Source organism: Netta rufina (assembly GCF_964035555.1).
Source record: "Netta rufina genome assembly, chromosome: 21".
NCBI lineage: Eukaryota > Metazoa > Chordata > Aves > Anseriformes > Anatidae > Netta > Netta rufina.
The window spans coordinates 1,042,261-1,067,959 of NC_140145.1; the positions used below are offsets into that span (position 1 = coordinate 1,042,261).

The 25,699-nt window shown below is 42.7% G+C and overlaps 2 protein-coding genes across 2 annotated transcripts; one reads left to right on the forward strand and one right to left on the reverse strand.

Annotated features, from left to right (window-relative positions):
• Nucleotides 1-574: 574 nt before the first annotated feature.
• Nucleotides 575-15,118, forward strand: LOC311217667 (eosinophil peroxidase-like; the record flags this gene model as incomplete). Its single annotated transcript, XM_084299920.1, has 14 exons — nt 575-581; nt 1,510-1,587; nt 2,195-2,288; nt 2,921-3,096; nt 4,858-4,975; nt 7,740-7,869; nt 8,512-8,712; nt 8,806-9,121; nt 10,316-10,476; nt 11,007-11,259; nt 12,577-12,747; nt 13,588-13,825; nt 14,316-14,533; nt 15,099-15,118. The coding sequence occupies 14 exons, from the start codon at nt 575-577 to the stop codon at nt 15,116-15,118; spliced, it is 2,181 nt and encodes a 726-aa protein (XP_084156046.1).
• A 2,793-nt stretch (nt 15,119-17,911) lies between these two features.
• LOC311217489 (1-acyl-sn-glycerol-3-phosphate acyltransferase alpha-like) lies at nt 17,912-25,454 on the reverse strand (the record flags this gene model as incomplete). Its single annotated transcript, XM_084299568.1, has 6 exons — nt 25,264-25,454; nt 22,085-22,218; nt 21,473-21,648; nt 21,091-21,186; nt 20,518-20,590; nt 17,912-18,057 (listed from the first exon to the last, which is right to left on the reverse strand). Exons 1-6 carry the CDS (start codon nt 25,446-25,448, stop codon nt 17,912-17,914), a joined length of 810 nt encoding a protein of 269 aa, XP_084155694.1. The 5' UTR covers nt 25,449-25,454.
• Nucleotides 25,455-25,699: the final 245 nt, after the last annotated feature.

Consider the following 25,699-nt stretch of genomic DNA (forward strand, 5'->3'; position numbering starts at 1 on the left):
TGCACACTTATGGTCAGCAGTTCATAACGCATATTCTGAAAATACAGGGCACTCACAGAGAAATTGCATGCAAGCCCACAGGTCCACCAGGCAGACATGCTTATTTTGACCTTTGCATACTCCGCAAACACATGTTGGCAAAATGACACATCTCTGGCTTTCTAAACCAGCAGACACGTCAACCAAAAGGGAAAAAGAAGCCAAATTTCACCATCATCTTATACCTTCATAAAATTAAGATGTTCCCTTTCACCTTGCAGAAAAGAAATGTGTGCCTTTATTCTTTTTCCCTTTTTACTGTTCCCCCCCCCCCCCCCCCCCCCAATTTTATTTATTTATTTATTTATTTATTTTATTTTTTTCAAAAAGGAAGTACACATTTACCAAAAAGGGATAGAGGTGTGTGCACCTTTCTTAATTCAGGAAAGTAAACCAGCAGATATTTCCTCTTGGCTCAACCTGGTCCCAAGTTCTCCCTTTTTCGCCACACCCAGCTCAGACCCAGCTGATTTCTGCCCTGCTGCAGATGCTATAAATGACTGGCTAGTTTCCCAGTCTTTTGAACTCTGCAGAGATGGAAGGTAAGATCAGTGCTTTTTAATCTTAAGTCTGTATTTAACCAGTTTGGTATTTCTGGTGTGGGTATTGATGCATTCCTTAACTGAGCCCAAGGAGATGAGGACACAGAGTAGAGCATTAGGAGCTGGTGTCTCTACTTACTTCTCCCAGCATACCTGAAATACATATATTTTGAGAAGTGAGAAAAACGAGTTTTCCTCCCTCACATAGCAATACACGGCAGTAAAAGACTGCAAGGAATAAGCAGCTGTCATTCCCTGTGAAGAATTTCCCTAGGCTGCAAATACAAATAGCCTGGCTCATGATGAGAATTTCACCAGTTCCTCCAAATTTTATCTTTATTTCCTGTTCTAAACTGTTAAAATATTGACTAAATGGCTTTATATATATACATAATTACAACCTTTTTGTTAAGTAATTCCTTCCAAGGAAGTCATTCTGCTACTGTATATATAAAGTCTGGAGGACCAGTGCTAGATTTGCCTCCTCATCAGTAACAAGACTGAGAAGGGGAAGAGGGGGCAGGCTGACCATGAATTTATGGAGTCTCCTTCACACCAGCCACCTGCAACGGACCCTCCCAATCTCCGTACAGTGGGACACTGCCCTCTTCCAATACACTTTCCTGACAACCCTTGTCACTGAAGGTTGAACTGTATTTTGCTATCTCCTTGGCAATTACTCAGTGCAATTTATTAAATGTCCTACATCACAGGTACAGCCTTGTGTCCCACCAAGACCTGCAGCTACTGTCTTTGCAAGTCAGAATCCCACCTACAAACCTGATCAGAGGGGTTCTGTATTTTATTCCTGGGTCATGAAAGAAATACTCCAACCAAACAAGGCCTGTCAATCCCTTCTGATGGTTCAGGGAAGCTCTGCCCATTCATTTATGTGAACTGAGAATTATTATGTTTTGTTTCTCTCTAGGCATAAAACTGATAGTAACTCTGCAAGGAGTAATCATCACCTTCTGCTTAGTTGGGCCATTGGACTCCTCATTAAATCGTAAGTTTGTTTTCCTCCTGCTGATATTGTGCTTGAAAAAATGTGATGTTTTATTGGCCATTTGAGTCAAAACTCAGTCAGTCTGATTTCCTAGTTAGTCATAGCTCCAATATAAGTTTGAAATACCCTTCAAATTTGCCCACTGACAATGAAATCAATGCCTAAGAAGATTGTCTTGTTGGGTCTTCTGAGGGCGTGAGTATCATTTTATGACAGTAAAACTGGTCACAGACCATATATTTGGCTTCTTCCATGTTATATCTTAAGTGAATGTCCCTTCTTAAGGGGAAGAATAACTTCAAAAAGAAGGGTGAAAATTAACTCTCTAAAGATGTCCCAAAGCCAATAGAGTCAAGTATGACATGGATAATAAGCTATCACTTTATAGTCACTTACTGTCCTATAACTTTCATGACCTTAGTGATGGGACAAAGCAGGTGAACAGGAGGAACAGACAAATCTGTCAAAGTAGTGCTAAAAACATAGTGAGAATTGCAAGTAAAGTGAGTCAACGTGCCCCAGCACCCAGAGATAGAGTGGGATGTGTAGCTCCTGGTGTGCACTACAAAGTATCAAAGTATCCTCAATTTCTGCCTTTTTTGAGTAGAGCACTTGGAAGTGCTATCAGACTCATCTCTCCTGAGCACCATAAATGAAGCCAGGCAGCTGGTGGATTCAGCATACTTACGTGCCCGAAAAAGGTGAGTCTTTTTTTGCACAACAGCTTCAACATTATAAGGCAATAAGAGGAAATATATTTGTTCTTCTCTCCAGTGTGTGTCTATTAAGGAGATACCTTTATCTAAGGACTCTCCCTGTTACAGTTGAAGAGGTCCTTTTCCTCAGTATGGCTGGATCTGGTGTCTAGTGGTATGAGCATGCTGTTTCTGTGTCACTAAAGTTAAAGGGAGTCAAAAACCAGGAACTGGTTTATACCATTTGTATTGTCCCCGAAAGCCAGTTCCAGGCAGCAGGCTGTTTGGGGGACGAGTCCCTTTTTCTACAAAAGATTCCTGGGGCCAGGAACAGAAGCAGCATATCCAAGGCAGTTTCTGTTCACAGAATATATATTAGGACATCCTAAATGTAAAGTTTTATCCAGTGACTGAATAACTCAGTTTTCCACAGATTTTTTTTTTCTAGCTTTTCATATAGTTTAACAGGACTCATTGTGACAAGGATGTAAAGCAAACTTGAAAGGGATTACAATGACTTGTTTTCCAAAATTTACCTAAGATAGAGATATGCAAACCTGATGAGTAGTCAGTTATGACTAAGTACACCAGCCCTGCAGGGCAGAAGATGTCACTTCATGGGGCTCTTTCCTGTTTAGTTTAAAGCAAAAACTAGAGGAAAAAGTTGCCAGCTCCATGGATTTCCTGAAGCACTTAAAGGAGCCTGTAGGAAGAACCAGATGTGCAGTCCGTGCTGCTGACTATTTGGAAACTACCTTGAAACTCCTCAAAGGAAAGCTGCAGCTGCTTGGGAAGGGGAGATTCAATGTTACAGGTAATGTGGTTTAGTCCAAAATATCTTGCCAACAGCAGAAAAGCTATCACAGCAGGCACATTAGAGAGCAGCTCTGCCATGATCCAAACAACTGGTTATAAAGCCCTTCCCTACAGAAACAAAGCTGGTTCTGTTTGACTTTATGGTCCTGGGTGAGTAGACTCTGTAAGTAGTGGAAAGATAAAGTGTGTTCAGAGGCAGACCCAGACCACCTGGTGTATTAATCATCAGTTTGGCACTGCCTCTTTCAACTCATATCTTTGATGATTAAAAAAAAACAAAACCTAGAGTGAATGGGGTAGTAACAAGGTTGCTAAGAATAAGTAGAATAAATCTGCGACAAACCATGCTGAATGTCAGGAGACTCTGTCCTCCAAGGACAGAAGCACATCTACATGCTCATGGTTTTGTTCCCAGTCAAATGTAAAACTTTGCTGGTGATGATGGTCTCCAAATCTCCTGGAAAGTTATTCCATGCCATCCCAGCTTTCCTTGCCCAGAGATGACAAAAGGTTTTAGGGATCAAATTAACAATGGAAACACAGCTGTTATATTTCCACAGTCCTGACTCAGATCACAGCTAGTGTGCCTCTAGTCAACCAAGCCTTGCCTGTGCTAGAGAATATAAAGGACATACAGATGAGCAATTTCTCATCTATTCTGCCTGAACGTTTCTGAGATATCAACCAAACGGGGCTCTTCAAATTATTGCAGTGGTCCTGACTGTATTCCTTGTTTTATTCCCAATGGATTAATTCCTAGAACAAATAAAACAATTGTCATGTGACCTTGCTGATGTTGGAGGTACATTGTGTCACAGCTGAGGAGTGTGAACCAGCCATCTGGAGTCTTTGAGCTGAGCACAGCTGCTAAAGCACAGGCTGCAATGCCAGGTAATTGGCAGCTGCAACATGCCCACCATCAAGCTGATGCTGACAATTTGCTGGTGCAAAGAAGTTCTTGTTTAAGACAACTTCACTAGTGCTGAGCTCTGTGGTGTCATCCTTTCCTACTAAGCCTCACAGCCTTACCACTATTCTCATAGTATCTCACATCTCCTCTTCTTTTTTTTTTTTTTTTTTTGTAGTTACTAGACTTAGTAAGAGCAGAGTAATTCTGGATGAGCTAATGGTCTGTGGCACAGAGAGACAGACAGGCAGAAGTTATTATGAGGAAACCAGTTACTGCATATCAGCTGGTACCCAGCAACTTTTTGCGTATGTGTTCTTAGGCCAATAAATGCCATGTGATAAATATCTGTAATAGAACAGGGATAAGTGAAGACCTGCATTTGGTCAGATGAATCATAAGCTGAACTTCAATGTAACTACCCCTAAGTAACTTCAGGAAAGCTGTCAACTCTAGACACCAAAAGTCAGTGCGTGAACCTTCTCCATTTGTGATTCATCTTCAGAGAAAATTCACTGAGCTTGTTAAAGCCATTGTACAAGTTTAAATCCCTGAGAAGAAGTGTTATCTGGTGGGAGTTAGTTGCTGATATTTTCAGCATAGACCCACTGTTTCCCATGCCAAGATTCTCGTGTTGCTGAGAGATGAAGTAGGCAGATATTGGTAACAGAATGGCAGAAAATGCATTCTTCTTGTGGAATACAGTTTAAATCAGAGGAAGTTTTAAATAACATTTGATGTTGGTGCAGTGGATGCTGACCTTACTAGGGATACAGAAATTTCAAGCATTAACTTAGAATACCAAAAAGATACAATAAGAGTGAATGTTATTTTGCATGGTTTCTTTTGCAGACCTCCTAGACAGAAAACAGAAGGAGATGATTTCCAGAGAAACTGGCTGTGACTATCATTCTATTAAATGCCCAGAGGATGATATTTACCGGACCATTACTGGAGAGTGTAACAACAGGTAGGATCTGTGTGTGGGCAAGGAGTTTCCAGTTTATGCATTGACTTGGTTAGAAATCTTAAAGTCATTTGTGTACCTTTCAAAAGGACAAGAAGAGTGAAATGTCTGTTGTTTTTTGTTTGTTTGTTTTTTAATTATTATTATTATTTTTTAGTGATGCCAGTATCAGATGTTTCATTTCTACTTATACCTGGCAGGAAAAAAGACATGTCTTGAAAATTTTGCATATAAGTCCACTGCTCTCCATACATTGCTTTGGCTGAAGGAAAGGAATTCCTGGGGTGGGGAAGGTCAAAAGTTGAGGAAAGAATATTTGGGGACTATGGAATCCTACCACACTCTCTGTTTGAGGTCCCAGAAAACCTCCCCTTCCTCCTTTGTAATACTAGTAATATTGATTTTCCCAGCCTTAGGGAGACTCCAAGTTTTGAACCTGATGAGTGTTGATTATAAAAATTTTTAACTTCAGATTTCTTGGACATACTACCTAAAAAATATTTTTAAAAACATAGGTCTCATGGGTCCTGCGAATATAAATAATCCTTGTTTGTTATACTCCACTAAGAATTATGGCACATGAGACTAATTTTAGTGCCTGGTTTGTATAAACACATCTTTATAACTCTCAGCATATCTGTGGCTATCCAAGTACATACTCTTGTTTGCTTCCCATTCTTATGCATCAAAAGACTTTCATTCTTGGCTTTTTAGCTCTGCATAGCACGATACTTTAAGCTGGAAAAAAGAGTTTTTCACTTTTCTGGGCATTGTTACTTCCTGGTTCAAACCTGGGATCATACTTTGGTTTGTTTCTCCTTGATAGCTTTTTGTTTGTTTGTTTTTGTTTGGTTGGGATTTTTGATGAGCAGAAAATTTCTAGCCTGATACTTGGAAAGCAAAGCATACTGTCCTGGTCTACCACAGATTTGCTGCCTGATGTGCTAACTCCACACCCCAGATATGATTGGACATCACAGCTCTATATGACCTGTGCGGGGAGCTCATACTCAGTGCTGGCATTATGGTTAATCTGTACTTTCACTCCATCCACAGAGGCTTCAGCACCCAAAGAGCAGCTATGCCCATGCTGTTTCTTAGGCTCACGGTGGGGTTGTCTTCTGGCTTCCTAATCCAGTGAGATAACAAGATACTCAGTAACAAAGGCACTCTGTGTTATATAAAGATCATTTAAAATGGATCTTGCTCAGCTTGAGATGCACACCATGAGACAGTGCTTGAATACTCTGCAAAAATTTCCTGTAAGGACAATAATAGCAATCAAAACAAGCTGTGGTGGTAATGGGCTCTGTACCGATTTATTTATTTTGTAATTGCTTCAGCTATAGTGTGGCATTTGTTCTAGGGCATGCTCTAATTTCACAGCACGTTGGTGTGAATTCTGGGTATACTACCCCTTTTTCAGTATAGACAGGTATTACCCTGTGTTTATTGATTTAAAAGCTTATACACAGACAGTTGATGTGCATAAGCTGATATTCAGTAACTATCTTCATCAAAATAGCCTGTTTTACTGTGTCCCTAGAGTCACAGATCATTAGCTCAACCAGTATTATTGTTCTTCTGAACAAGTTTTACTAATGTTATTGATAACGTAGTTATAGTGTAGAAATGTATGACCTACCTCCTTTCAAGATTGCCTAATTAACTGAAGTTAACCTTGAGTTTATTAACTGAGTGATTTCAAAGGATGTTTGGGGAAAAAATCTGATGCTTCATAGCTCCCTACAAGGAATTTGCTTTTAGTGTTTCAAGTCACAACCAGGACTAACTCTCTTATTGTGCCAAGTCAGCTGAGGAAACCTGTCTTCAAAACTGGTAGGCACACAGATAAGTTTAAGAATGCTCTCACCTTGCAACTATTCATTTGTACTGCAAATAGGGCCCATGACATATTGGACTATAGAAGGAGGAGGAGGAACATGACGTGCAGATAGAGGGTCCAGTTTTGGATAGTCCATAATTCATGAGGGATGCAAAAAAAACTAGTGAGGATTTAGCAGAGGACTTTCAGGAATATCAGGGGCCTAGAGCACATGGCCCCTGAGAAGGGGTGAAGGAAGCTAGGCTTCTGTAGTTTGGCTAGGAGGAGGCCAAAAGCAGATCTAGTATCTGCATCAGCTATTTGAAGTGTAGTTACTAAACAATGGAGTCAAATTCTTCTAATTAATGTGGGAAAATATACTTACTATAACTGCAGATAGCACTTCGAGCTGTTCATGCTGGACAAGGGGAAAACTTCCCGAAGGAGCAGCCTTGGGACTGGTCCCCACTGAGGTGAGGGACCTTCATCCTTTGGTGGAGGATCTTCATCCTTTGAGGCTTCCAAGCCTCAACTGGACAAAGCATGGCCACCCTGATAATTGATGATGGCCTTACTGTGAGACTGTGATTTTGTGTGAGCAAGGTGCTAGAGAGATATAAATTCCAAATAAAATTAATTTAATGTCATGAGGAATCTTATTTTTTTAAAAAGTTTATTTAGATAAACTTCAATAAATAAACTTAGAAAAAAAATAAGAAAAGATTCCTCATGACATTATATTAATTTTATTTGGAATTTATAATAATAATCAGTCATAATCTTGGTATTGTTTACTTCTCAGTGTTTTCTGGCTATCACCTTTGTTACTGGAATAATCAGACATGGATTAAAGGCCTGGAAAGCATTTGTCTACATGCCTGAAATAATTAAATTATCTATGAAATAATACCAGTGTTTGCATTTCTTCTTGTGATGTTCCAGAAAGCATTCTCATTTTGGGGCCTCCAACCATGCATTTGTTCGCTGGCTCCCAGCGGCATATGAAGATGGAGTGTCTGTTCCCAGAGGAGTAAGTGAAGGAAAGCTTTACAATGGATTTCCACTCCCACTGGTGAGAACAGTTACTCTTGTCTGAGTAATAGTAGTGAACGTTGCCCTCAGGAAGCAGAAAGTTATTCACTTTCATCAGAAGTGAAACAATGACAACACCTAGAGTGTAAATTGGCTGCTAAATCAGGTACTAACTTAGAGATTGTTTTCTGAAATGAAGTTGTGGCATGGGCTCATGTGTTTGTCAGAGACAGAGATGAGAAACAATGACGCAAGTACTTCACTAAGCAAAGCCAGGGCAACATCAAAATACTTTCAGAAGTGTGCATTTTCGGGTTTGGTGCAGACAGCACCAGGGTGTACTCAGATACAACAGGATTTTTATACATGCAAGGAGGCTTGGCTGTTCCTAAGCCATCTTGTCTTTATGGGTATGTGCACATACCTCACATTGAGCCTGCCATGAAGTGAGGCTTGGCTGAGTGATTGTGGAGTTAAGATGGTGCTGCAAAAGGGCTGGAGGCTATAATCACATCAATTTTAGTCCAACTGAGACATGGCATGGGGCTGTTCAAAGCCATAACTAACTCTTATGAACATATCTGAGATCATCTTAGCCATGTTCTCATGCTAGGTGTTATGCTGAGAGGCAAATTTATCTTGGAACAGATAGTCCACACATGTTAATTTTGATTTTCTGCAGGTTCGAAGAGTGTCCAATGAACTTGCTCGAACAGGCAATGAGAACGTTACTCAGGATCAAGAGCTCTCTCTTTTCTTCATGCACTGGGGCCAGTGGGTCAGCCACGATATAGACTTAGCCCCTTCCAGTGGTGCAGGAGCAAACCCGGATCTTCGCTGTGAGACCGACTGTACCTTCAAGTCCCCTTGCTTCCCAATCAAGGTACCATGAATTTTGTTCCATCCCATGCCACCTTAATAATAAAAAAAGCCACACAACTTTCTCTGAGGCATTGCTTACGTTTGTTTGCTTTAGTTCCCCCCTGATGACCCACGGGTGCTGAGATCAAATTCTTGTATGCCGTTCATCCAGTCAGCTTCAGTGTGCAATTCCAGGACATTTACCCGCGAGCAGATCAATGCAGTCAGCTCATTCATTGATGCCAGCATGGTGTATGGGAGCGAAGACTCTGTGGCAAAGAGTCTTAGAAATCAGACCAGCTGGATGGGTTTGTTGGCTGTGAACCAGAACTTTACTGATGCAGGGTTGGAGTTATTGCCCTTTGAGAACAAAACAAAAAGTATTTGTGTACTCACAAACAAGAGTATGAACATCCCCTGTTTTAAAGCAGGTAAGGTACATCCATGGAGTAATTTTCTCCTGGGAGCAACAGTGATATTTTAATGGTCCATAAAGCCAAAAAGGATTGTTATGGTCACTTGTCTCATGTCTCTTTATATTTGTATGAGGCGCTGCAAGACGTGAATTTATAAGGTGAAAGACAGAGACCACTCCTAAATTTAGAAAGAGTAATAACAAAACAATAATTGTTTAATTTGTTTAATTAAATAAATTATTTAAATTAAATTGTTTAAATTGTTTAATTAAATACAAAAGTGACTTTATTTTCATTTCCAGAAAGAGTTACAGCAAATCCTCCCCCACCCCCTTCAAAAGTTTAAATAACAGTTTAAAACTTCTCAGTGATCTTTTCCCTCCTACCTAGAATTCACCAGTTTTCAATTCAATAAATACTAAAAATTAAAAGCTCTTAAATTCTATTAGTAACTCCTTCATACTACATTCTAAATTTGTAATATTTAAGAATATCCCAACATATATCTGAAGACAAGTCTAGAAATTTCAATCTGAATTTTAAACAAGCCAATGACTCAAAAGGTACTGATTTAAATTGGGAAGTAGTCCAGAATAAGTACAATATTAAAACAAAACAAAAAACTAGAAATGTGAAGCTTCCAAAGGTAATGATAAGAATATAACGTGTACCCATTACATAATATTGTCACTTTCCTTCCACATGAGAAGAGCCCCTTGCTGAATGAGGAGGGACTCGATGCTTCTTCTGTAAGCTGCCTGAGGGACTTTGCCACATCTCCTCAGTTTTCTCTCCAGCATCTCTGCTGAAAGTATATTCACAAGCCTCTCAGAGGTGTTCATAACTTGAGTGAACTGAGATAGATTTTCAAAAACAAACATTCACAGTGATACAAAGGAAGATAGTTAAAAGCCTTGAGGTACAAGAGGAAGACAGATGTTAGATTTTCACAAAATGATATGTTTACAGGTACTTCATGAACAAGTGCAATTTAGCTTAAATTGCCCAAAGCCCCCTTTCCAAGGTTTTTGGATAAATGATCTGGATTGTCTGTGATGGAAACAAATATCTGTCATGAGTGTGAGGAAGTGTGACCACAAGCATTACTGTCAGTAGCACTATTGGTTGCTGCTTGTCTATCCTAACATCAAAATCTGCAGTTGAAATAAAAAACAGCTTACAAACTTCCTAAAATATTTTCATTTATAGGTGATAAACGGGTAACTGAAAACCTGGGACTTTCTGCTCTGCACACTGTCTTCCTCAGAGAGCACAATCGCCTGGTTACAAAGCTGGGGAAGTTAAATCCTCACTGGGATGGCGAAAAGCTTTACCAAGAGAGTCGAAAGATCGTAGTTGCCATGACTCAGGTACCAACCACTACTCACTGTTTATCACTTGCATCCTTAGAAATTGGTTTTATTCCTGTAAAAGGAGGAAAAATAGTGCTTTGCATAACTCATGGAGATATTTGTGGGAGCTGAAAACTCATGAATAAGCACAGTCCACCTGAGACAGCATGCATGTCCAGAGGTTTTGTGAAACCCACGTGTACTTTCTTTAGCAGATATGAAGATGTTCAATTCAGCTGTTCTCTTTGTCACCTTGTGTAGTAACAACAGGATGGAAATCATGGAAAATCCTCCTCCCCTTTCTCTAATGCTGCCTTTTTTTTTTTTTTTTTTAAATCAATTACTTTACCTCAGCATCTCCTGCCAGACTCATATTATTGCTACAGCTTGCTTTTTTTTTTTTTTTCTCTCTCTTCCCTGAATATCTTACAATGTCTCTGCCACTGGTCTAAGATTCTATGTTCACTGAGATTCCATGTTCTCTTTGACATTGATGGCATTTCTGCTACAGCTGCTGACCACTTGCTCTGCTTTTATACCTTTTTCAGATAATAACATACAGGGATTATCTTCCACTTGTGCTTGGAGAGGAGACTAACAGGTGGATACCCTCGTACAGTGGTTACAATGAGACTATGAATCCTACGGTATCAAATGTTTTCTCTTTGGCTTTCCGATTTGGTCATACCTCAGTACAGCCTTTTGTATCCCGTTTAGATGACAGTTTTCAGCCTATGGGTCAACTTTCCCATGTCCCTCTTCATTTGACATTTTGTGCTTCTTGGAGAATTATAACAGAAGGTAAGAACATAGGGCAGCCAGCAGTCTTGATCTGGTCCTGAAGTAGGCACTCAGGTGGAGGTACACTGGTTAGACACACAAGCCTAGACTCCAAAAACTGCTCTAGCTCTATTTACTTAATTTTTAACAGAAATTATAGTGCCATTGAGCTTGAAAGTTGCTCATGACATGTCTACCCAAGGGGCTGAAGACAAATGAGTGGTCTGCTAGATGTGGCACATCAGAACAGTCCTGGAGAACTGTCTCCAAACATATCACAAGAACATTGAACCTATACTGTACCCAGGGGAAGGAGCTCTGCCCAAAATTACATGTTGTAATACTCCAGTCACTGAATTTTATTGAGCACCCACTACATCATTGCATTCGTATTCTGAACATGCCAGTAAATAACCAGAATATGTAACAGATCAAATCTGCGTCTCAGGTGGCCGTCTGCCTATCATCTCAGTGAGACCTGACAGTGTGAGCACTGTGCCTTCACTCAAATACTGTAGTGCTCATGCTGTTCTGGGAGGCACAAGATTCACAGTGCCAAAAATCAGTCAACCAAAATTTAGGCCAGACTAAGCAAGTTTTTTTTTTTATAACCCCCTGTAGTTGGTAGCCATTGCCAGAGGGTGACATATCAATCCAACTGAGCTAAGACAGGATAATTGCTTTCTAGTGGTCTCTTTATGACTCTAAAGAGAATTATGGAATCCAGCTCTTATACAGCTAATGTCTGCAGGCATGAATCTTTCCAAGGAAGACAAATGTCTCCTCCAAAATGAATTATCTCACTAATTATGGAAAATGTACGCATGCAGCCAGTTTTACTGTGTTTTTGTAATTCTGTCTTAATGGCTATGAAAAAGACATAGATAAACAGACATGAATTGATTTTATTTTTTTTCATTTAATGTTCCAGTAAATATTTCTCAGTTGATAGCTAATTCTAAACAAAGTAAATTGCAGAACAAAACTTTGGATGGAACCCCGTACATCAGTGTGTGTTGGGGACTGACTGCCTAAGGAGCAGGTCTGCAAAAAGGGACCTGGGGGTACCGGTTGGCAACAAGTTCATTTAAGGTTGAAGAAAGGAAGGTTGAGGGACAGGAAGGGATAGGGAATCTGGTTGCTGAAGGGGGGCCTTATCAGCTGGCCTTTGCAGATATGTACATAGGCACTAGCATATGCTGAGATGGAATTGTGGAACTACACTGCTCAGAGTAGAAAAATGATCTAATGCAGCACTGTTTCAGCTGCATAGAAGGGCCCATCAAAGCTGGAACTTGGTAAAAAGATAAGTCCTTTCCTGATTTGCAATGAATGCAGGTGGCATTGACCCTCTGATACGAGGCATGGTTGTTGATCATGCAAAACTAATGAAACAGAATCAACTGCTTGTTGAGGAGCTCCAGAACCACCTTTTTGAACAGACTGCTGTAATGGGTCTGGATCTAGCAGCCCTGAATTTGCAGCGGGGAAGAGACCATGGCCTTCCAGGTAAGGAGACACAAGTCCACAGATCCTGTGAATAAAATTCCTTTTTCTTGGTTGTTTATAGCAGCTTCATGAATGTACCAAGCTTTTTCCAAACCAATGGGGAAAAAGCAAACAAACAAACAAAAAAAAAAAAAACCAGTACTTTGATTTGAGGTGGAAGAATGGATAGACAGACTCAGGGAAGAAGAGTCTATTATACAGATTTTTCTCTGAGGAAGTAAGAAGAGGACAAGGGACCTGGAGAGCAAAGATGATAATTGGAATAATGTATTAAAGGGTGGAAGAAGCAGTGGTGTATTGCCAAGAAAGCGTGTGGTGTACAGAAGGTACAGACCCAAGTGACAAAGTTCAGTTTTCATCTAAGCTGGACAGACCATCTGTTCTTTGCCCATCAAGACTCGTTTTATGTCTTCAGACAACCCACAACTCTGAGCAGAAGTGGTTTTTACCCATGGGGATGATCGCCTCCAGGTGCTGCAGAGGAATTGGTGTTTTTGGGATAAGCACAACAAAATGTCTTTCCTACAATTTTGATCCTAGGCATTTTGCCTCCTGCAAGAACTGGTGCATTCACCCTCAGCACCAGGTAGCTCTAAGTGACAGGATGGGCTGAACTGGTAGTCATGTGTAAAGAAAACCCAAAATGTTAGTATGTGCATATAAAAACAACTTTTGAGAACATCTGTTGTGACTGTCTCTACCTAGGTAAGAATGTCTTCCAAATTCTTTAATGCCATGTGAAGAAGCAGATGTTGCTCATGACCTCAGGGGTCTGTTTAGCTTCTGAGCATAAGCAGATAGTGGGGAGACATGGGTCCTGACCAGCTTCTGCTTTTGCAGGTTACAATGCCTGGAGACGCTTCTGTGGGCTCTCCCAGCCTCAAAGTGTAGAAGAACTCTCTGAGGTGCTAGGCAACTCCAAATTGGCCAAGAAGTTCATGGACTTGTATGGGACACCAGACAATATTGACCTTTGGATTGGTGCAATTGCAGAGCCCTTCATTCCCCAGGGTAGAGTCGGGCCCCTCCTGGCCTGCATCATTGGCACCCAGTTCAGGAACCTGCGTGACGGAGACAGGTAGGTGGCTCTCCTGTGGCATTTATTATGGGGAAAAATGGTTACATTTTATGCCTTGCACTGATCCAGCCCATCGCTAACACATCACTGAGTGCTCCCAGAAGGACTCACACCTTGATTTTAGCCCTAGTTGTCAAAGGGTTCTTTCTTACAGCCCAGCCATACAGACCCACGTGTCTGAGGAGCACCAGCTCCAGGCCATGGGTGATCTGCAGCAGGCTCTGCTTGAGGTGACATTTGCTCTCAACGTACAGAAGGGAGGAGGATCAGTCACTGTGTCCCAGCAACCTGGTGATGCTGTGTACCAGCAGATGAGTGTGGCAGAAGTCACACCTGGAGACACCTCTTTCCAAAGTGTTGTGCCTATGGCCTGATGAATTAAGGTGGATCTGAACTGGGATTCATCTTGGCCAGATTTCCATTTTGGGAAGTAAACAGCATCAAGTGCCTTGAAGGAGACTATAAGCTGCTTCTGTAAATATCATTGCAGATTCTGGTGGGAGAAACCAGGAGTTTTCACTCTGCAGCAGTTACATGCACTGAAAAAAGTTTCTCTGTCGAAGGTGATCTGTGATAATACTCATATCAAAAAGTTACCCCGGGACATGTTCCAAGCCAGCACTTATCCTGAGAACTTCGTTGACTGCCATGAGATTGACATGCTCAATCTCTCAGCCTGGAAAGATGAACCTGAGAGTGGCAGGAAAGGTACTCAGGGGACTTCCTTTGTCTCTCGAAAATACTAAATCTGATCTACACTCTCCTGCACCTAAAGAAATAAAAGAATTAAGGTCATCATAGTGATCCTGCCCCCAGAATATAGTATGTCCATCCATTCAGCCCCACTCAGACACAACAGGAAGCGCACAAGCTGTTAGCCTACTCTTCTCATAATCCCCTCCTTAGCAGCCTAATTCTTCCTCTTCAACTTGATGGAAAATCCCTGACAGTCCAATCTGTTTGGGCCCCTGTGAATGTGTCCTTCTCTAGGAAACATTCCAAGTCAGATAAGTTATTCCAAGATATCTGGAGTCTTTCTTCATAGGAAAGGTGTCTATGAAGAAATCAATCAGAATTATCCAAACTGCTTCAAACTCTTACTCTGCTGGTCTAAGCCCCTACTTTCCTCTTGCCTTCCCCGAGGAATTACAGTATTTTAAGTTACACTATCAAATAAAAATGTGGAGGGGAATACTGTGTCCAGCAAAGACTTTTTGCTATTCAGTAGCCTTTTCTGCTTCATTTATAGCTTCTAATCTCGCTCTTCCAACAGGTACTGGAAACTTCTTTTGACAGCACTAAGCTGTGCATACTGCCTGTATGTCATGTTCAACTAACTGCTGTAGTGAGCATCTGGCATGTGTTTTCCCAGAGAGGAGCTCAAGACTGAGGACCACTGTTTCATTTACTGTACTGTATTTTTTTTTCTCATTCTTTTGTAAAAGCTTTCTGTAATTAAATTATTCAGATAAAGTAGTGACATTTTATCACCTATTGCCTTAAAAATTTTCCGAGGTTTACAAGACTCAATTAGGTGCCTTTTGTTTTATGAATGTTTAAAAGCACAATCAAAGAAGGAATTTTCTGCTTCCCATCCTGAAGGGGAGGGAAATCTGGAAGCCAAGGTGCTTGCATGAAACAGGTTTCAAACATTGTCCTTATTTATGATCTCCTAATTATAGTAGTAGTAATTTAGCCTTCTAAATCAAATTCCTTATCCTTTGTATCTGCTCAGAATCTAGCAAGTGCATGTAACATATAATCTTTATCCCAATGTTACTTATCTCCTTGTTTTGCTAAAGAGTGTAACTTCGGGGGGGGGAGAGAGGAGAAGTGCAGTTTCTAGTTAGCAGTGAGATTTCACTCTTGGAAGATGCTGGAGAATGGCAGCTGCATCTTGAAGCCTAGAGACAACTTTTACTTAACTCCATTGTGAAGATGTGTTTGTGCTGAGCATTAATAAAATACATTAAATGCACTCATCTGCATTTGGCATCCATTCTGGTATGTCAAACATCTGTCCCAAAATATTCTTTGACTATGGTTCATTGCTAAACTTATCAGCACAAAAAAAGCAAACTGTAAATTGACTGGTATGTAAACCACAAACATTAGGGCTAAAAATTAATCATCTGGTTAAATGATCGCTCCCAAGACTGTATTAAATCAGTAAATACCAAACATGCAAAAATTATGTTAAGTTTCCATCTCTCCTTGGCACAACCAGGAGGCAAAGAGGGGAATGGGAGCATGAAGGCAGCAGTTTAAGGTGGAATCATGCCTGAAGTTTCTGGGTGGAGCAGGTACCTCTCTGGCGAGGACTAATGAAGGAGATGCTTGTAAATTTCCATGGCTACAGCAACTGCATGCAGGCTTTGCCTAGTGGGTGTGCAGGCATGTGTGTCTCAGCCCAGAGTGCCCCACGCTTCACACTGATAGCTGCCAGGTGTGTGATTGAGCATGTGGACCATGCTGCTTCATGAGCCCCCAGCAGGCTGGGAACAGGGTAAGGCAGTGATGCCCTTGGGCAGAGGAGGCCAAGATGCCAGGCAAGCCAAATAAATGCAGTCCTACCAGAGGTGGCTGTTCCCCATGGTCCCCAGGACTCACCTGGCCAGGTTTCCTAGGCAGCATAGACCAGATCCAGGTCTTTTACAGCAACAGAGACCCAGACACTTCTCAGGTCCTTGCTCATAGGACTCCTTGGGGGTCTTGGAGAGCTGCGTCTCTTCCACACCATGGCTACCAGGCTGGCCCATATACAAACACAAAACACTTTTACTTTTTCAATCACAAACAGCCAATGGTAAAAATGAAGTTCAGTGCCTGAAACTCAAGCTTTTTTTTTAAAAAAAAAAAGATATTTGATAATTTGATGTCTACTGGTGCTCTATTCTCCCTAACCTGCCACAGAAATTGTGTTGAGGAGATGGAGAAGACAGAGAAGAACTAGGAAGTATTCAGAAAATTCATTCTGGGAGCAGCTGCAGCTTCCAGAGTGTACTTGGATTGAAAAATATGTGTTGTATTAAAAATCACGAGATTATCATGTTATGGTAAGGGTGTCAAGCAATACCTTTCTGCTGTTCGCCTCTGAGTCCCCTGGGCACATTCCCTTCACACTTTCAAGGTCTGCCCATCTACTGAATGCAAATTCTTACTTTGCTTAATAGGCAGGCTGAAGAAAGAAAAGAAAGAAAGAAAGAAAGAAAGAAAGAAAGAAAGAAAGAAAGAAAGAAAGAAAGAAAGAAAGAAAGAAAGAAAGAAAGAAAGAAAGAAAGAAAGAAAGAAAGAAAGAAAGAAGAAGGAAGGAAGGAAGGAAGGAAGGAAGGAAGGAAGGAAGGAAGGAAGGAAGGAAGGAAGGAAGGAAGGAAGGAAAGAGAGAGAAAGAAGAAGAGAGAGAAAGAAAGAAGAGAAAAGAGAAGAGAAGAGAAGAGAAGAGAAGAGAAGAGAAGAGAAGAGAAGAGAAGAGAAGAGAAGAGAAGAGAAGAGAAGAGAAGAGAAGATACACACACACACACAAAAAAAAAAAAAACAAAAAAAAAAAAACAGAAAACACTGACCCCTGCAGACACACATAAAGAATGCGTTGGTCTTTAATTCCCCTATAATAAACTGCGTTGGCTTCCACCTCTTGTGGCAGAGGTAACTCCCAAGTCCTCCCCATGGTAGGAGACAGTGCTTTCCCCTGCGTGTTCTTGTGAGGGGATCGTGGTAACCTTCTATCCCCAAGACACCCAGGCAGGATGGCCACAGGTTCAGGGATAAATGCCTCCACCTTGTTGGTTTTGAACAGGAAAAGATAATCATAAGCACACAGAGATGATCACAGGAAAGGTCTAGCTCTGTCTGGGGTCCAGCCAGAGAGATGTTCTCAGGGTTATGATTACGAAGAATTGTCCTGTTATCCATTATGTGTCTGTCCACAGAGCTGAGGCAGCACAGTTCTCTGAAAGGAACACAACCATTTCACTGCTTCTATGTAAAAGTTTTTCTTCCTCTGTGGACATTTGGCCTGTCTCTGGTGTTTCAGTGTTGCAGTCATGGTTGTTTCTGTTTCCAGACCTTTTTGTGGTTCCTGGATCACTAATGCGAAGCCCCATTCGTCATTCCTGATATCCCCTGATAGGTGGTGATCATGGAATCACGGACCTGCTCAGTGAGCTTGGGAACATCTTCTGGGCCTAGACCAAGAGTCTTGACTTCTGGCAGAATCTGGATGGTGATTTTCCCTGGAAGAGTAAGACAGAAGGGTCAGAGGGGAATGAAATATGTGAGTGGTATGGGAGAGCAAGAGAAACTACGGCAGAGGGATTGTTGCAAATCAAAGGACATGACAAAAATTAAGGGAAATGTGTTCTTTCACACCAAAACAGCTGTGTAGCAACCTAGTTATATTCCAGATGCATGCAGCAAAAGCCCAAACCAGATTCTTCCCATGCAGAGAGACCATCAGTCACGGACACTCATTTATATCCAATGCAAAAAAACAAGTGGAACATAAGATTTCACAGTGGGAAGCGGTCACTCACAAAAAGTCCTGGCCCTAGAACTCAGATTCTGTGTGAATCAGGGTAAAGAGAATGAGAGGTCTATAATACAACACATCCAAACTGGACATGCTCTGGCCTATGTATAACGAATTCAGAAGAGTCTATCTTTACCAAAACGCACTTAGTTATGAGAGGAACCATGCCCAGAAAAACTTAGTTTGCCAAGATGTGTCTCAGAAAGTGCCTTAGCAATGAAATGGTGTAAACAGGAAGGATATACAGGGGAATTGTCATGATGCTCTTCTGTTCTTGCACCCAGTCGCCCTTGTTCTGGACAGTGGAGACAAGACACTGCCTGCACAGACAATCAACTAAAGATCTGGGGAGTGTCCATATTACTTTTAACTTCTTTTTCATGCCTTTATATGCGTGCTAGGAAATAGGATCCAGGAGTATTGCTGGCAGAGCCATGCAAGGAAAATGAAACAAAAGCACAGAGAATAGCTTCCCAAAAGAAGAGAGCATGCTCTCTGCCTGCACATATACCCACAAAACACATTAAATGCAAAGCTAGGCCTTGTATCTCAGGAGTCTACTACACTTCTCTTGGTGTTGCAGAAAAAGCTGAATGATGACAAGGTGGTGCTAGAAGTGCTGCTGTTGGGGTATAACCCCAGCAATACCCCACTTGCTCCATGCATGATAGACAACTTCAATGTGCAGACATTGGACACCAGCTGGACCTTCCAGAAGTCCATCAGCATGCCCAGAGCCACTGGAGACATGGAGAACTGTCCTGGCCTGGTGATCAGCCTGCTCAACATGCAGAAATCTTGGGCATGTGTAGCACATCTTCAGAATCAGCCCTGGCAAAACTTCCAGATCGGAAAAGCAGAGAGGTACAGGAAAAGCACTCTGTGGTCCTTTCTTCAGATGTGAAAGTCCTTTCTATTCAACAGCAATTTGGAAATGACTGACCCTGAAGAGTGCTTAGAGGTCACAAAAAATCCCAGCTAACCACAAACTCCCAGGTTTTGGGGAGGTTATTATAAAGGTAAATGTACATACAACTGCAAATAGTCTTTTCTGAAATGTTTGAGGAGGTTGTGGAATCTGCTTTCTTGGAGTTACACCAAATTTGGCTGGACAAGGCACAGAGCAAACTCATCTATCTTTGGAGATGGTCTTGAGTGAAGTAAAAGGTTCACCTAACAAAGAGGTCCCTCCCCAATGCATCTTCCTCTTATTTCCCAAGGAAGTGCTTTATCTTGATTGCCCAGCTAAGCAAGGATGTCATAGAGAGGGAGTGCAAGGAGCAGGCTAGCAGAGCAGGGTATACATCTGAAATTGCTGCTCATCCTCCTATCTTAACGCCCACATGGGGGAATGCTTCCACTACTGAAAAGCTCTTGTGCGTGGCCAACAGAGAAAGAATAAACCCAGTAGTTGAAAGCTGAATAGAAACAGATAATTCAGTGTTTATCTCTCTCTTCCAGATGTCTGTCTTCAAGGGAATGACTACCTCAAAGTACAAATGATGACAGGAATGAGAATTCCAGCTGCAAATCCTCCCCTTAGGAAAGAGCAGGGCTTGAGACCAGCCTGGGAGAGGGTAGGAAGTGCCAGAAGCCCATTTTTGGGTAGATGCCAGGGAAGAACACGCTAGGCTGTTTTTCTCTGCAGGAACTTGAAAGATTTTTTTTCCACATTTTCCTTTTGAAACCTAGACCCATTTTTTTGACCCGTCAAAAAGATGAAGACTCATCTTTTTTTCCCTGTGAAATTGTATAACGGTGACAAGCAGAAATTTTGTCATCATAAATGTATGAAACATGTGAAAGAACAGGGTAAATGAGAGGAAATAGGAGTCATAACTTTTTCTGAGACCTGTGTTTGCTTTTGCTCCCCAGCTTTCCATGCACCTGTAGATCCAAGGACAGCAGTGGAGCCAGGGCAGGATCTGCCCTAGGACTCTGCTGCTTCTCCAGGTTCCCTCATTGGACAAGCTCTGAGAAAGCAAACAGATGAGTATTTCCTGAAGTATTCCACTCCCTTTCCTCCTGAAAAGAAAGAAACTGCCTTTGTCCAGCTGCAATCCCCACATTGCATGTGGTTCTCTGCCCACCCATCTCATGGCTCCATCCAAGGACTGAGCCTACACAAGCAGCCAGCCTGCTTTTTGCCCCAAGTAATCCTCACCTGGAGTGAATCTCTTCTCCTTCTGGCTGTAGAAGTCACTGTAGGATGAGATCACCACAGGAATAATGGGAACCTGGAGGGGAAGCAGTCTACAGTAAGTGAAACTGCGAATTTCTCTGTTCCTCACCCAAAAAGGAAATGGTATTTTCAGATGAACCATGTACTTTGCTGATAACTATCCCAGTTAGCTTCATAGTAGACACTAAAAGGGATATTTCAATCATTTAACCATATTACCCAGTGTCTGCACTGCTGGTTTTTAATTTTTATTCTCTTTATTTAGGTCAACTGTGGCTGGATTGCCAAATAGGGGCCTGTTCAGCAGGAACTCTCCCGGAAGGTCCAGTGCGTTTGTCAAGGTTCTTCCACTTTTTTTCCCAGGCAGAGTCACTAAGGTTTTCTACCTGTCCCAGACATGTCTCCCTCCTGTGCTACCTGCAGGCTCCTGCTGGGCTCCTGGACAGGTGCTCAATCCAAAGGGAAGTCAGGGACCAGGAGCCTTGTAGTCCTGCTTGTTGGTGGACCATGGTAGGAAAACTACATCCCAAGTGGCAGGAAGAAGGTGGGTCTCACCTGGGCTTTCACAGCCAGCTGGAAGGCCCCACGTTTGAAGGGCAACATGGAGCCACTATGATTGCGAGTTCCCTCAGGGAAGATCAAGACACGGAACTGCAGGAGGGAGAAGACATTGAGATGAAGGGATCTTGAGTTGCTATTCAAAACCACTGCACAGGCATACTGTCCTGGGACTGATCTGGTGCCATGAAGAGACATGCACTTCCTCCACTTCAAGCACTTTCTGGCCACAAAATATAAGTAACCCACCAGAGGAGCTCTTTGTTCTGTTCTGTGCCTAGTCCAGACACCAAGATCACCTTCCATGTACATCAAGGTTCACATTTTCCAGTGGCTCAAAATGCCTCCTGCTCCCCACCAAAGGGTATTCCCCACTCACATTGTCTTTGTGCATGGAGTGTGCCACCTCTGTCAAAGTAGCGATAGACTCTTCCCTCTTCTTGCGGTCAATGAAAATGAGTCCTGCAAGCCAGCATGCTAGGCCAAAAGTGCCCATGTATAGTATTTCCTTCTTTGCAATGGCCACACAGCGACTTGGCAGTATCTCCATCATCACTGGAAGGGAAGAACAAGGACAGAACAAGTGTTCTACACTGACATTCCCTCCAGCCTCTGGGCTACAGCCCTCTGCTCTGGGAAATGCCATACCTACAGCTTCTGTAGCTCCAACCCAACTTCACAGGGTCATAAACATGTTGGAAAAGGGATTCTGAGGGTCTCCAGATCAACCACCCACTTAGAGCAGGACTATTGAATAAGATCAGCTGATGTTCTCATCCCAATTCTGTTGCAAAGGATGAAGCTGCTTTAGCTTGAAAATGACTGTTGTGCTCTAATGCCCTGGAACACAGACTGCCTTGAGGCTAGCTGGGATGGACTGTGTAGCAGCCACTCCTGCCCTTCTGTCTGTGGTATTAGGGATATCATAAATACCATCCCTTCAAGAGCAGTGGAACCAGGAGCAGAAGACAGGATTAGGTTCTCCACATACCCATAATGTCAAGGGAGGTCTGGTGATTCAACACTAGTACAAAAGGCTTCTTGGTCCTGAGGTTCTCCTTGCCCTTCACCACTATCTTGATACCGAAGATGTATTTAAGTGGCAGAAATGACATGCTGAAAAACCTGGAAAAGGGAAGCAGACGTGAGACAAAGAGAAGCTAAAATTGAGAAAAGGGGCCAAAAAAACAATCTTCCATGCTAGCCCGTCTTACAGACTACTCCTGGAGAGTAGCCTGTTTCTCCACAGTCCAAGATTTGATCCATTATTGTCTGTCTTGGAGAAGAACTACTCGTATGGCTCCTCAACTCTCATTAGAGAAGACAAATACACCTGGTAGGTTTTCTTCAGGACAGTTTAGACCAATGGCCCAGCAACTCCAGCTACAGAAATTCCATGGATCAGCCAAATATCAGCTAATCATAGAATCATAGAAACACAACGTTGGAAAGGACCTACAAGACCATCTAGTCCAACTGTTCTCCTATCACCAATACTACTAAATCTTAGCACCTTGTCCAGGCCCTTCTTGAACACCAGGAGGGACGATGACTCCACCACCTCCCTGGGCAAGCTGTTCCAGTGCCTGACCACTCTTTGAGAGAAAAGGTTTTTCCTGATATCTAATCTAAATCTCACCAGGTGCAACTTGTGACCATTTCCTCAAGTCCTGTCATTAGTTATCTGAGAGAAGAGGCCGACCCCCTCCTCATCATAACTTTCCTTCAGGAAGTTGTAGAGAGCAATGAGGTCTCCCCTGAGCCTCCTCCAGACTAAACAATCCCAGCTCCCTCAGCTGTCCCTCATAAGACTTGTGCTCCAGACCCCTCACCAATTTTGTTGCCCTTCCCTGGACATGCTTCAGGGCCTCGATGTCTTTCTTGTAGTGAGGGGCTCAAAACTGAACACGGTACTTGAGGTGCGGCCTCACCAAAGCTGAGTACAGGAGGATAAACCCCTCCCTGCTCCTGCTGGCTACACTATTTCTAATACAGGCCAGGATGCCATTGGCCTTCTTGGCCACCTGGGCACACTGCTGACTCCTGTTCAGCCGAGTACTGATCAACACTTCCAGGTCCCTTTACTCTTCACAGTCTTCTAGCCACTCTGCCCAAGCCTATAGGGTTGCATGGGGTTATTGTGGCCAAAGCTCAGGACCTGGCATTTGGCCTTGATAAACCTCATCCCATTGGCACAGCAGCCCAGCCTATCCAGATCCCTCTGAAGGGCCACCATACCCTCAGGGAGATTGACACTACCTCCCAGCTTGGTGTCATCTGCAGATTTTCTGAGGGTACATTCAATCTGCTCATCTAGGTCATCAATAAAGATATTAAACAAGATAGGCCCCAGTACCAACCCCTGGGGGACACCACTTGTAATGGGATGCCAGCTGGACTTAACTCCATTAACCACTACCTGGAGGGACACAGTCCTCCAGCCAGATCTTTACCCAGAGGAGAGTATACCTGTCCAGGCCATGGGCAGCCAGTTTCACCAGGAGAGTACTGTGGGAGACTGTGTCAAAGGCTTTGCTGAAGTCTAAGTAGACTACGTCAACAGCCCTTCCCTCATCTACCAGTCTGGTCACATGGTCATAGAAGGAGATGAGGTTGGACAAATAAGACCTGACTTTCGTGAACCTGTGCTGGCTGGGCCTGATCCCCTGGGTGCCACGCAAGTGCCGTGTGATCTCACCCAAGATGATTTGCTCCATAACTTTCCCTGGAACCAAGGTCAGGCTGACAGGTTTGTATTTCCCTGTGTCCTTCTTATGGCCCTTCTTGTGGGACTCACATTGGCAAGCCTCCAATCCTCTGGGACCTACCCAGAGAACCAGGAATGCTGATAGATGGTGGAAAGCAGCTTGGCAATCACCTCCACCAGCTTCCTCAGCACCCAGGGGTGGAGCTCATCTGGTCCCATGGACTTGTGACATTCCAGATGGAGGAATTTAGGTCTCTAACTAACTATCTAACCAGGACTCTAACTGTCTCTTCCTGGATCACATGAAGGGGGGATTCTGTACCTGAATCACAGGGGACGTCCAGGTCAGGGAGTAAAGTACCCTGAGGATAACTGATCTGACTATTAAAGACAGATGTAAAGAAGTCATGGAGAACCTCAGCCTTATCCTTATCCTCAGTGATCACATTTCCAGCTGCCCAAATTCACAGTGCACCTGTTTATACTCTATTCCCCTGTCCATATTGCTTAATCTTGAATATGGGCTGCAGTAAACATTTTGTGCATCTGACACTGCTATTGCCCAGATGGTGGGAAGAGAGGTGATTTTGTCACTGGATCACAGACTGCAATTTGCACAGTCAATGGAAAAAATAAAGATCAAAGTTAGGCACAAAAGTCAAGAAAATTTCTTAAAATGAAAAGCTGGGAACTTGCACTGCAACATACACCTTCTGAAGCAGTGAATCCTTTCCCTGGAGCACTTCTAGGGGTTACAAAGTGCTAGTGCTGCTGTGTAGCAGTTGGCTTCTAGCTCCCACTTACCCCATGCCCTAAGAAGCTGTCCATTAACATGTGCTGCTGCAAGTCACAGCTCACACAAGTACACCCAGCTGCACCGCCCCGTGGCTCATTGCAAAGGCAGAAATGGATGGGGAGACAGAATGGGCAATGAGGGCAGAAGCTCAGAGACTGACAGACCTGGGCGATTTCAGTGATGGGGACATCAGTGACAACTCAAAGGTGCATGCCAGCAGTGCACCGTGGTAATGTGGGCACTGGCTGAGAATAAAGTTGTGGGGAGAAAAAGAGAAGAGTACCTCAGAAGATTTCTCAACACAGCTTAGAAGGGGAATGACCACCCACAGGGAGGCAGGAAACAGCTCTGAAGACGAGTTAGGAGTGGTTTACTGAAAAAAAGCAGGTTACTTTACCTGTGCGTTATATTCGGTTTGTTGGTATTACATGGTTTGTCAAATTCATCACCTTTTACATCCTTTCCTTCCTCATCATTAATTATTCTTTCTATCAACTCAAGTAAAATCCCCAAAACTGCCTCCATTCTCTCAATTGCAGGACTATGTAATACTGCACATCAATATAAAACTAATTCCTCCCCACTGCAGCACAGTTCCCAGGACTCTCCAAAACAGAGAGTTGACTACATCAATGCCCAGAGCGGAAAGAAGCCCCAGCCAACTTACTTCATGTTTTCACAGTTACGTCCACGAGGAATACTGGCGGTAATAACCAGAAGGCTTATGGCGAAGACCCACAGCTTATAGAAGCACATCTTGCAAAAGAATCTGAATGCAGGATACATCTGGTAAAGAATTAGAAATGCAATGAGCAGAAAAGTAAATGGGTAGCGAAGAAGCAGTAGCTCCATCCTTTCAGCCCAGTGTTAACCAGAGGAGTGTTGCCCAGAACAGTAAATGAGTAACTAGCACCCAATGCTGCAGAGCAGAGTTCAGCTACATGTTCAGCTACATGTGGGTGGCGCAACCTTGTTCAGCTACATGTGGGTGGCACAGCACTGGAATGAGATTTGGGAGATCTTCAGCAAGGCTGAATCTTGGAGTTAAAATAACCATGGAAAGCCGGTTTAGCAAGGGAGCTGTGGAAACACTGTGTGTAGGA